Raw genomic sequence first — 12,573 nt, forward strand, 5'->3', positions numbered from 1 at the left:
TTGCAAAACAAAAAAATGATGTTCAAAGAAGAGAAAGCAATCAGTGAGATTATCACTGTTGCTTCTCTTATTAACAACTGAAAAACACATGCAAGTTTTTTGTTAATCTGGTAAAACTTGTGAACAATTTGATAAGATAAGTAGAATGAAAATAATAAGAAATCTCGTTAATCCAATAAAACTTGTGAACAATTCAACAACACAGACAAACTTTATCAATCCGGCAGAACTTGTAATCAATTTGTACAAGTTATGCCCCCGTTGTAACTTGTGAACAAATCAAGGTTATGCCTCACTAATTATCAAATGTAGTCTTAGCTTTAGCCTTGATATAAGCCATTTTTTGTCCAAGCATGAATTATTCTATTAGATATTCTTCTCTTAGGAAGCTGAATTATTAGGATATCAGTTGATAATGTGTTTGATATAATAGCATGAATGCGCATAGGTTTTTTATAACTTAACTTTTTAATTGAACTGATAACAGACCACCCTAAAGTTGATTTGTTTCTTTAAAGTTTAAAAATGTAAGTTGTGCCAAAAGCAGTGTAAGATGCCTGTTTATAAGAAGTTTAATTTGCTTTATTGAGCATTACTCCATAAACTCAATAAGCTAATCCAATATATCTTGGAATATTATATTAGAAAATTTTGAGTGAAGAAAAGTTATAACCTACACATGAGAAAAGAGATGCTCTCAACCACCCTTCTATCAAATGATCAGACATGAAGATTAATTTTAACAGACATAATGCAGGGGAAAGGAGGGTAATTAATTAGAGAATGAAGACAACCATTAAATAAAATTGTATATATATATTTCCATAAAAAAAAATTATGAATAACAATTACTACATGTGATACAAAACTGGGAATTCAGAAAGATTAATAAAACATAAGACATATTCAGTAATCTAGAAAGTAATGTTTATAAAGCTTATTCAAGAATTAACAACAGTAAATTAAACACAAATAGACACTCTTTTTATCTTCTCTGGAAGTTGAATGCCTTAATACCCAAAGCAAATGTGAAGGCGAAAACAACTGCAAACGCAACGATCACAGCTGCAACAACTCCAAGAAAATCATGCTTAAATCCTAAGTTACTTCTCAGAAATTGTTCCACAGTTTGATTTTGATCAATAAGTGGATCTTGAAGGTCTCCGAATTGAGATGCAACCAAACCATACAAGGTCCATGCAATAGGGCAACCCCAGTAGTACCATCTCCACCATATTGGAATACGCTGTTTTTAGCCAAAAAGAAAAAAGACATTAGGCTGGATTCGACAATGAGTTTTTTGTATTTAATGTGGCTATTATGTAAGGTGAATTGTTGACGTGGCTAGTATTTACATGACAATTAATGTTATGAATGTGATAGATCATCCATGAAACTACTCTCACTTTGTTTGCCTGTACGACAACTACAACATCAACAAACCCAGTGTAATCTCACTAGTGGGGTCTGGGAGGGTAGAGCCTACGCAGACTTTATCCCCGCCAGAAGGTAGAGAGCTGTTTCCGAAAGACAGTTTGTGTTTTATGTACTACTAGAAAAAAAGTAGAAATAAGATTTAAGAACTTACAGGTCGTGGAACGATGAAACCTGAGAAGAGATTCCATACTGTATAGAAGAATCCAGCGACAATTGAAGCAACGTTTTGATTCGGGGTCACAGCCACGGTCATCATACCAAAGTAGGTGAAGTACAGGAAAGTGAAGAACATGAAGAAGAAGTACCAAAAGAATTTTGCAACAGTCCATTCAAATCCAATCATAGAATAGACAATGAGACCATAGACAGTAGCTTGTACAAATATATAAGGTATTTCAATGAGAACCTGCAAGAAAATTAAGAAGTATTTATAAATAATGTGTAACTATTTAAGCCTTAAAACTTGTAAGGTTATTATAAAATTCAACTGTCTACTCACTTGTGCAAAGGCATATGGTATAGCAGAGTACATTCCAGCAGCTTTTTCTCTGTAAAATACAGTACGCTCAACGGATACAACGGGCTGAACTGACGATGAATTTTGTACGCCAAGGAAGAGAACAGCAGCATACATAGATCCCATAGCATTAACCAGATCTTGGTTCCTACTCCTGTAATGATAAAAAAACAAAGAGGAAATTTTAGCAATAAGAATTATGAGTTGCTAGTTTGTCTTCTTATTCCTTTTGTGTGTGTGTGTGCGTGTTATTGTACTTACACTTTGGTACCAATATCCCAGAACATTGTCCCGAAAATGAGTGCTATAAAGGTTGTGAAGATAAATCTGACTGCAGTGTAAGCCGGATTACGCCAATACGACCAGTGTTGCTTCCATAGACAAGCCATACATTGGGTCCAAAATGGCTGTGAGAATTCAGAATCAAAATGCAGGTCACTTGTACCAGGTCGCGGCACGCTTAGTTCATCAATCAAGGCTTTGTTTCTCCTGTAGAGGTCTGACTTCTTGTACAATTCAGTAAAATCAACTCCTAATGCCATTTCTTGAGATGAGGCTGTGACTTCTAACATCCAAGTTGCTGGATTGTAACCTTCCACTATTTTGCTTACTCCAGGTATCGACTGAAATCGTAACAAATCTAAGCTTAGTTCTTGATCATAGAAACTCAGTAAAAGGAACTTATTTTGTATAAAGAAACTTACCTCAAAATATTTTATCAAATGGCATGATTGGCGGCCTAATGGACCAACGTATATCTCTTGTCCTCCTCGTTTCATAAGAAACAACTGTAAAGATGTATTTTTCATATTAGTATCTAATATCTAAAGGGAAAAGCATAAGAAAAACCAGAAATAGATGCAAAAGGTGTTCAATTCACCTCGTCGAAAGCCTCAAAAATGTCAATGCTCGGCTGATGAATGGTACAAACAACGGTTCTTCCTGTATCGACAGTGTTCCTAACAGCTCTCATCACAATGGCAGCAGCTCTTGCATCTAACCCTGAAGTTGGCTCATCCATAAAAATGATAGAGGGGTTTGCCACTAGTTCAACTGCAATCGTCAACCTTTTACGTTGCTCAGTTGACAGACCGTTGACTCCTGGCAACCCGACTAAGGCTGATCTTAATGGTGTAAGCTCCACAAGATCCATAACTTCATCAACAAACATCTGCAATGAGATAATCAGTAAAAAATTCTGTCAACTGCCACTTTATTTATAAGATAAATTCTCATTATGGAGTAATGTAAGGGGAACTTACCATCCTTTTTTGTTCATCGATGTCTTGAGGTAAACGCAGCCAAGCTGAGTAAACCAATGACTCAAAAACTGTTACATACGGTGAATGGATGTCATTCTGTTCACAGTATCCGGAAATACGTGCAAATGTTTCTTGCTTCTTGGGGTATCCAGAAATCTTGATGCTCCCGTCAATGTAACCTCCAGTTTTCCTTCCAGCCAAGACATCCATCAAGGTTGTTTTACCAGCACCACTAACACCCATCAAAGCTGTGAGAACACCTGGCCTGAAAGCGCCACTTACACTCTTCAAAAGTACCAATCTATTGTCACTGGTACCTGACTCACTCATTTCCTGCATGTCATCAGAAAATTTAGTCACATTTTGATTTGAAGAATGTTGAAGCACCAGTTTTTGATGACTAGCAATTTTTCGTTAATTACCGGAGGCATATCAACGGAGTATACAACTTCATCAAAGGTGATGGAGTGGGGATCAAATGGTAGAACCATTCCCTTCTTCTTATTCTCACTGACAGAATCTCCTTCTTGTGTGCTAGTTATCTGGGGTGATGATTCAGTATTTTCGTTGTTCTCACTCTCGTCTGAAATCGTAGCTTGTGGCTTATCAAATGCTGCAGATACTCACTCCATGTTAGTACATGTCATCTTTTTATTTAAGGATATATCGATGAAGAAAATCATGGACACTCACGGTTAAGATAAGCGAGAGCAACACTGTAGGCGATGTTAAACATAACTGTGAATCCAGCAAGTGCCCCTACACCTATCCAGTACCAATATGCATCGGGGAAGAACCCTCGAGCTCTTACCACTGCAGCTCCAAGCGGCTCAGTTCCACCGGCTACAATCTGTTTTACAAGAGAGTTGATTCAGCATTTATACTTGAAGAACTTTTATTACTTGCAAGGAGTATAGGTATTGAAAGTTACATGTTTCCACTTTTGCCCATCAAATTCATTCACAAGAATTGCATTCACAGAATACATCAACGGTGACGTCCAGTATCCCCAAATCCACCAATCCTTCACATCATCTACACCATTTTGGAGAAAAGAGAAAGTAAACATTAGTCATTGTACAAGACAAGAGCTATGTATTTCAAACGTCTAAATCACAAACTTACTTCGCGCAAGCATAAAACCGCCCAATGCAAATTGTAAAAGAAGAGCAAATGCTCCAAATGTGCTAGCAACTCCCATGGTCCTTCCTACTGCTGCGATAAATCTGAACAACGCTGATGCCATCTGGTTTACTAGTAAGAGTAGCAAAAATTGTTTGAAAAACCTGCATATAAGATAGTCGATCAATAATCATGGGAGAAACCATACTTGTGACAGTAAGCCAATGAATATATACCATAGTCTTTCTTCACTTACCTTCCAACATTGGGATCAAATCCGATAACATAATACGTGAGGAACACCCACATCCCAACTTCAGCAAAAGTTACAGGGATTTTGAGGATCCATGAGGGAATCGCGTAAGCCCATGAAGGATAGAAGAGAAAGTCCCTTTGCTTGTAGAAGACCGGAAGCTTGTAAAGTGTCATAGGGAGCTCGGACAAACCATTAAACATAATCATAATAACCACAAAAAAAAGAGCACCAGAATATATGCTTCCATCTTCTGCACTATCCCGAGGCATCTTAGTTCGGAAAAATATTGTCATTGTCATAAGTGCAATTACCAGGAGCTGATCATAAAACAAAGAGAGGATTAATAAATTGCACATGGATATGAACAAAATAATGACATATATCAATATATCAAATAGACTAAGTAGTCACCTGAAAGAACTTGAAGAGGTAAACAAATGAGTTTCTTTGCATTAGTAGTAGTTCTCTTTCAGTGCAAACCTTCAAGAGTTGTTTCTTCCCTATACCATACTTTTGAGTAGTCAAAGCAGCAGGGTGGCTTTTACTTTTGTCAAATGTGGTTGCGAGCTCATCGCTTACTTTTCTTCCAACATGGAAAGACTGATAAGCTTCAGCAAATTCTTTTGATGTGATGAACCGGTAAGGCTCATCCCTCCTTACCCAATATTGCTGCTGATCCTTCTTAGACGTCACCTGCCACAAAATCCAAAAGTTTCCATCGTTAGAACCAACAATGCATTATTGCTTCTAATCAAAACTGATTTAGAGAGAAGTGTTGAAACTGATAATATGCAGTAACATATCACATACTTCTTGCAAGAAGTCAGCGGCGCCTTTTCTCTCAGGGCATTTAAATCCCATGGATTCAAAGAAGTTGAGCACGTCCTCTCGCGGACCCTGATAAACAATATACCCGTCGGATAACAGAATAATATCATCGAAGAGGTTGTAGGTTTCGGGGGCAGGTTGCAAGAGAGAAATCAGAGCTGTTCCCTTCATGATTCGAACAGATTGCTTTAGGGAATTCACAATGGAGTAAGTAGTGGAACTGTCCAATCCAGTTGATATTTCATCCATGAAAAGTGCTTTAGAGGGTCCAACAATCATTTCACCAGTCGTCACACGCTTCTTCTGTCCTCCTGAAATACCCCTTATCATTTGATCTCCCACCATAGTATCTGCACAAATATCCAGTCCCAGTATCTGCAAAATGGAATTTACGAACAAATTAATAACTTATTTATCAAATTCTCCGTGCTTTCAATAGCTCTAATGTAAGAAAAGTCATTGGAAAATGAATGTTACCTTAAGAATGTAATCTGTAACCACTTTGGCTTCTTGTCCTTCTGTTGATGCAGCCTACATTTCCATTCAACAATAAGAATATTAATTATTCACTCTGTTTCTTAAGAAAAAGGAAAATTGTGCTACCTGAAATATCTCAAAGAATTTTTTTTATTATTATAATTTAACATATTACCAGTTAAGAGAATTGAGTTTCTTTCTTACCTTCATGAACATGTCAATATCAGCATCTGGTTTAATATTAGCTGCTTTCTCTCTTCTTGACAGTTCAGCCAACATTTCTGGAAAATAATTCAAGAACAATAATTCAAAAATCATAATTGATTTAATTTCACTATAAATATCGAAAGGATTCGACTTATATACACTAACAGCGCAAAGAATTTTTACACTCTTAGTATAATATAACATGCTATAGAATTCTTCCTATTTTATTTTTCAGATAACCACAGTAAGACCTCTCTATAACAACATCCCTATATAATAACACTTCGCTATAAAAGCCATGCTTTTCCGGAAACTGATACTGAAAGCCAAGGTGACGAGAACTAACCATAACGAGAACCAACTCCTTGACATCTTGCAGAGAACTCCAAAGTTTCTCTGACAGTCATTTCTCCAATATGCAAATCATGCTGGCTAATATAAGCGGCAGTTCTTTGTGGCACAAACTCATGTAATTCATGTCCATTATATGTTACCTTTCCAGTAACCTGATTTTCAATCACATTAAAAAAAACTTAGTCTTATATTCTTATTTAAAAAACAAAACAACTTTTCTTTATAAGTTGTTTTTAATATTTTTGGAATTTGTAGTGATCTTACCTTTAGAGCAGAGTCAAGTTTTCCAGCCAAAGCAAGTAACAAAGTAGTTTTTCCAGAACCAGGAGGTCCCAAAAGAAGAGTCATTCTACAGGGCTTAACTATGCCACTAACATCCTTGAGAATTGTAACTTGCCTTTTTCTTGATGGAAGGATATGAATTGAATCCAATAGGCCCTTTAAAACCAACAAAAGAAGAAGAAAAAAGTTAGTTTAAGAACACCTTGGCCTAATTTGCATATTCTCTCCTTGTTTGTTGTTATTTATGTTATTGTTATGGTTGCCATAATCCACGGATTCGAGCCATGGAAGCAGTCAGACTGTCTACATCACACCACTAGAATCATGCATGAATGCGGATGCTTTGTGCAACGCACTACTTTTTATGGTTACCATAATTACCATTGATTCAATAGTCATATGGTTCTTCAATCAAAATACTTATTTACCATTTTTAATTTGTGGCAGTAATTTATTAAAAAAAATTCAAGAATCATACCAATTAATCTATCTTTTTTCCTTTGTGGCAACAGTAAAGCATCAAATTCTTTATAGATGATACATACATAGATATACACATGCTTTTTTATACATACATACAGAAACAATATAAATCAAATATTTTTTGAGATTCTTACCTCAACGAAGTTAGAAATGAAGTTGGTAAATGTAGGCAAAGCTCTGCTTCCTACATATGCATCTGCGTCGATATTTAGATGCTCAAATCTCACTTCTATTGATGGAAAATCGATCCCAACCCTGTTTTTTTCACACAAAAAAAAAAAAAAAGAATCAAAACTTAGCACCAAATTAAATAAGCAAGGAAACCCAACTCAATTAGAACCAATTTTTTTAGTGTATCTCTATAACAACATCTCTATATAATATATAATAGTTATTCACTGAAAAAGTCAAGTTTGTTTTGGAACCAATTTTTGTATTATGTTATAGTATATATCCTATATAACATTACTATAACAGCAAACAGGGTTATTATGGAGAGATTTGACTGTCTTTGTAGCTGTTTTTTAGCTAACCTCATAGTATTAAAATCCTTTGCACGATTGGCATATAGAAATTAAACTCAAAGTGAAATTTAGAAAAGAAATGATTTCACTTGCCTGTCAATTCTATTCTTGAGTTTTAACAAGAACTTCTCATTATCTTCATCAGCAACTTTAACAAGTCTCTCAAGCAAATTCTTTCTTTCTAAAACACCAAGATCATCTACATCAACTTCAGCAGCAGCACCTTGTGATCCAAATAATATACCTTTTCTTAATCTATCATAAGTTGGTAATTTTTCAAGTGCAGCCCATTTAAGTGCTTCTTCATCATCTTCATCCCTTGCCGAACGCGAAAATACTTCAGCACCATTATTTCTCCATATTGAATTGCTATTTTCTCTTATACTTCCTCTCATACTTCCCCTTATACTTGCTCTTAAACTTCGGCCTCGCAAATTACTTAAATCTGCTGGCTCCATCTTGAGCACTAATTAAGCAACTCGACTTTCAAAATATTTTATAAATGATCAAATGAACTGAAAATGTGAAATTAGTGTAATCTTCTTTATTAGAAGAACAAAAGAATAGAAGGAGAAGTTAAGAGTAGTTGTCTAAGGCAAAGGTATTATATAGCAGCAGGAAAGAAAAGGAAGGGGCGGCTATAGCATTGTTTTATTTTTTAATTGGTCGTATACATGCATAGTACTTTGGTCTTTGGAATTATTGCCCTAACATTTTGACGAAATTTAATTTGAATTATTTGACGTATACAGTAATTGTAGAGAAAACTTCTATAATCACTGTTCATAAGGAGTCATATGTGACCAAATGAGAAAAAGACTTGAAAGAAACTTCGAGGGTAATTAATGTGTGAATTATTGGAATAGGAGCTTATAATTTGGAGAGGCAGCAGTCAAAGCAGCCAAAGAAAAATAGCCGCCAGCCACCAGCGTCTAGAAACATGCCAAGTCAGCATAGCAAATTAAATATTATTTTATTTATATTATTAATTTTGATTAAAATATTTATCTATAATTAATTTAACAGAATTTATATATGCTTTTATTTGATTTTAATAACATTGAGCGGGAGAAAATAAAATGTCAATGTTGCAACAAGCTGATTGGGCAAGGAGAATCAACTAGTTTAGTTTTCTAACTATTTCAGATTTTAAGCGAGGCAATGAAGCAGTAACTATTCTTTTTCAACTTCAAAACTCTCCAAAATGAATTCTGCCCCTGTATATTCAGTGTATCCAGAATGTATATCGGGTGTATACTTCTCACTCCGCCCCTCTTTTTTCTTCTCTCTATCTAATTTTTCCTCTTTTTTTTCCACCCCTTTCTTCCTAAATTTTCTCTTCTATTTATAGCATGATATGAGTAGGCTAGGGAATATGCTAACATCATGCAAGCGTAACTACTAACTACTCACCGTATTGTGAGTTACTCATATCTCACAAAGATTTAAGTAACGTTTTAAAAGAAGTTTAAAGTTGATGTTACGGTTTTTTTTCAAATAATCATTGTTTGATGATCTCAAATTCTTATCCCTGAGCAGCATGTCAAAGTAATTTCATACTTCGGACGAAAGTTTACCTGTGCTTTTGTTTCTTGAATAAATTCTTTCAGACTCTGCTTTTTTACTTTGTGTTAGTGAAGAGCTCTTTATGAAATTTTCATTCTTTGAGTTAAATTAGGAATTTTTTACTTTTTTTTAACCAAACCTGTGAGATCACCCTAATATTTGCTAGTAACGACATTATATTGATCTTGTACATTTCCAAATTCTGGGCTTTGTAATTCTCGCAATACTAGTTTCTATTTTCCTCTTTTCTTTTTCTTTTTATGGCATGTGGAGAATGATGATGAAATTAAGAATTGCCAAATGCCTTTTTAGCTTGACTCTTCAAATATATCTAGAAAGAAGCTAGCTGAGCTGAGATTTTTCCTCTAACTTTGAAGTTGCTTAATATAATAAACGACGAATATAAGGTCCATGAGATTAATATATCATATCATGATACTAATCAAAGTGCAATCAGTTGATTAGTTGTCTTAATTACCAATTCTACTGTTTAAGAATTGTACAAACACTAAAAGTCATCAAATTTGCAATATTTTTTATCCATTTTAAATTTGTAATATTAGAAAAGGAAAAATTACATTTTTTAATTATAATATATTTTCTGACGGGAAGTTATGTTTTAGACAATTAATATACAAATTATCTAGTAACTTTCTTCTTTGACCAAAACCTTCTGGTCCTTTTACGTAAATAAGCAAAGTAAGAATAACGAACTGCGAGGAAAAGTAGTAAAAACACAGAAAAGAGATGCAGCCTTGTAAGGTTGACTTGGTTGTTGTTGTTGAAGAACTAGAGATTTTTGAAATTTCATTTATCACGCTGAATCTTCTATCACAACCAAAAAAAATATAAGGAAAAAATGGTCATATTTGTTCATATGCTACTATTTGAAATTGAGAATTTTTGTGTGAATCGAATCTATCCCGGCCTTAGCAAAGATAAAAAAAAAGCTCGTTTTTGTTTGCCTTTGATCTCTGATTGGGGCTCTAACGTGAAGGATAACTCTCATTAATTTTAGATCATAGACAAAAAGTAATAAATTTGGACTTTTTTTCTTCAAAATATTTTGATACGTGGAGTGCATACATTTCACATTTGACTATACGTGAAATAGATTTACATAGTTACTGGTGTATGGGTTAAAATCTGACCACAAGATGGTTGTCCTTAAAAGGAACGATAAGTGATCGACCAAGCCGTAGTCTTATCCACGAGGCGTAACAGCAGCGAGCATCTCGACAACTGCCGAGATCGAGCCGTCAGAAGGCCTGCACGACAACACATACGTCATACCACCCGGGCAAGTAAGGAAGAGTATAGTCATGAGATGGTCTGTTGGGTAGAGACCGTTGGATAAAGGGAAAGGTTGATAATATATATATATATATATATATATATATATATATATATATATATATATATATATATATATATATGAGGGGAGAAGGCAAGAAAAAGGGGGATCCCATAAAAGAAAAAAGAGGAGCAATGTATCAAAGCGAGAATAAAAGGAGATCCCCAACAACAAATCAACAGCCCAGATTTTGGCTACAACTTTTTGTAATCATCATTGTTGAATCAACAAAGATAGATCTCTTAGTTATCAACAACTTTCCCTCTCTTTTCCTTCTTTGCTCTCACAAATACGGTACAAACATATCAAAGATGTAAGCTTATTATTTACATTTGATGTCTGGCAATCATCTTAAGGAATCTTATATAAACTTAACCTCCTTCGATTGTGATATTCAATATATTTGGATTTAGAGCTAATTATGTTTGACTAAGATTTACCTTTTATTCTCTATCTCATCATTAATTAGTTTAACTAAAAGGTTTAACACTTTTTTGGTAAAACAATTTGGCGCCGTCTGTGGGGATTTCTTAACCAAATTTTTTAGTTTCCCTTAAATCTAGAACCACCCAAATATCACTACCAGGCTGTCATGGCCTCACCATCTCAGCAAAAACACCAACTCGGAAGAATGGTAGGTAAGCCTTCGAGATAACCGTACCAATTTTGGTCAGATCTCTATATAAAATAGAAGTTATAACCAATGTCTATGCAAAACCCACGTCTCACCTGTAATGAGGGGTTTGGCACGCCGCATGCATGTTTAAAATAGAATCACGGTCATTATGCGTTTGGCATGACCGCAACCCCATTTGACGTATTCACCTTATAATACCGACCCGTATTCCTACCTCTTAGTAAGGGACGATAGCCTACTGTGTGATCCTTCGGAACATCGGGCATATCCTACCATATTTTCGTACCCACACACACTGGATGATTTATTATCAAAGTATGACACGTTTCCCTTATTGTTTGTGCATATCGAACGAGGTCAGATTGGAACTAGGTCTCGATGTCCCAACGGGCGAGGTAAGTCCAACCCACGCAAAGTGTAGACGCGATTAATGACGAAGCTGAACACAACTGCCAAATCTGAAGTCGTCATTCAAATACAAAGTGAAGCGAGCAACCCTACAACGCCGTTCCTCCTTTCGCCGACTTGCCAGGCCAAGGTAACAGGCGATTTCGTTTGGTTTTAACTTACCACTCTCTCTTGTTAGTTCAGAATAGGAAATGCACAGTATTCTCCAATGAAAGCAAAAGCAAACTGGGACTCACCCAAGAAACGTACAATATTCTCCGGTAAAAGCAAAACCAAGCACACTGGGACTCACCCAGGAAACATCAATATTCTCCAGTAAAAGCAAAACCGAGCACACCGGGACTCACCCCGACGCATGCATAAACAATACGGTGACGTATGATGTTCTCCAAAAAAAATAATACAACGGGTTACGATTTCGACCTTGCTCGAAATAACACCCCTACAGCCATCAACCTTCGCCAAAACGAGACATTCAACCTCGCTTTACAATAGGTTACAATTTCGACCTTGCTCGAAATAACTCCCATACGGCCATCGGCATTCGCCAAGAGAGAAATTCGACTTCGCTCGAATTACAACGGGTTACTATTTCGACCTTGCTCGAAATAACACCCTTACGACCATCGGCCTTCGCCAAGAAAGACATTCGACTTCGCTCGAATTACAAGGGGTTACTATATCAACCTTGCTCGAAATAACACCCCTACGTCCATCGGCCTTCGCCAAGAAAGAAATTTAACTTCGCTCGAATTACAACGGGTTACTATTTCGACCTTGCTCGAAATAACGCACCTACGGCCATCGGCTTTCGCCAAGAGAGAAATTCGACTCGCTCAAATTACAACGGGTTACTATT

The 12,573-nt window shown here is 35.8% G+C and overlaps 1 protein-coding gene across 1 annotated transcript; it reads right to left on the bottom strand.

Annotated features, from left to right (window-relative positions):
• Positions 1-796: 796 nt before the first annotated feature.
• Positions 797-8,331, bottom strand: LOC104245578 (pleiotropic drug resistance protein 1). Its single transcript, XM_009801200.2, has 20 exons — positions 7,843-8,331; positions 7,360-7,480; positions 6,725-6,898; positions 6,453-6,612; positions 6,104-6,180; positions 5,900-5,953; positions 5,405-5,797; positions 5,006-5,287; positions 4,595-4,911; positions 4,342-4,502; positions 4,148-4,251; positions 3,910-4,066; positions 3,639-3,829; positions 3,217-3,549; positions 2,835-3,125; positions 2,659-2,742; positions 2,216-2,577; positions 1,937-2,108; positions 1,589-1,843; positions 797-1,246 (listed from the first exon to the last, which is right to left on the bottom strand). Exons 1-20 carry the CDS (start codon positions 8,205-8,207, stop codon positions 986-988), a joined length of 4,314 nt encoding a protein of 1,437 aa, XP_009799502.1. The 5' UTR covers positions 8,208-8,331; the 3' UTR covers positions 797-985.
• Positions 8,332-12,573: the final 4,242 nt, after the last annotated feature.

Source organism: Nicotiana sylvestris, chromosome 1 (genome assembly GCF_000393655.2).
Source record: "Nicotiana sylvestris chromosome 1, ASM39365v2, whole genome shotgun sequence".
NCBI lineage: Eukaryota > Viridiplantae > Streptophyta > Magnoliopsida > Solanales > Solanaceae > Nicotiana > Nicotiana sylvestris.

Excerpts from the sequence above, each read along its gene's own strand:
- LOC104245578 (XM_009801200.2), bottom strand. The coding sequence starts at position 8,207 with ATGGAGCCAGCAGATTTAAGTAATTTGCGAGGCCGAAGTTTAAGAGCA. Across the intron at positions 2,743-2,834 it reads TTTTTGAGGCTTTCGACGAG|TTGTTTCTTATGAAACGAGG; the intron begins GTGAATTGAACA and ends ACATCTTTACAG. Across the intron at positions 1,844-1,936 it reads TACCATATGCCTTTGCACAA|GTTCTCATTGAAATACCTTA; the intron begins GTGAGTAGACAG and ends ATTTTCTTGCAG.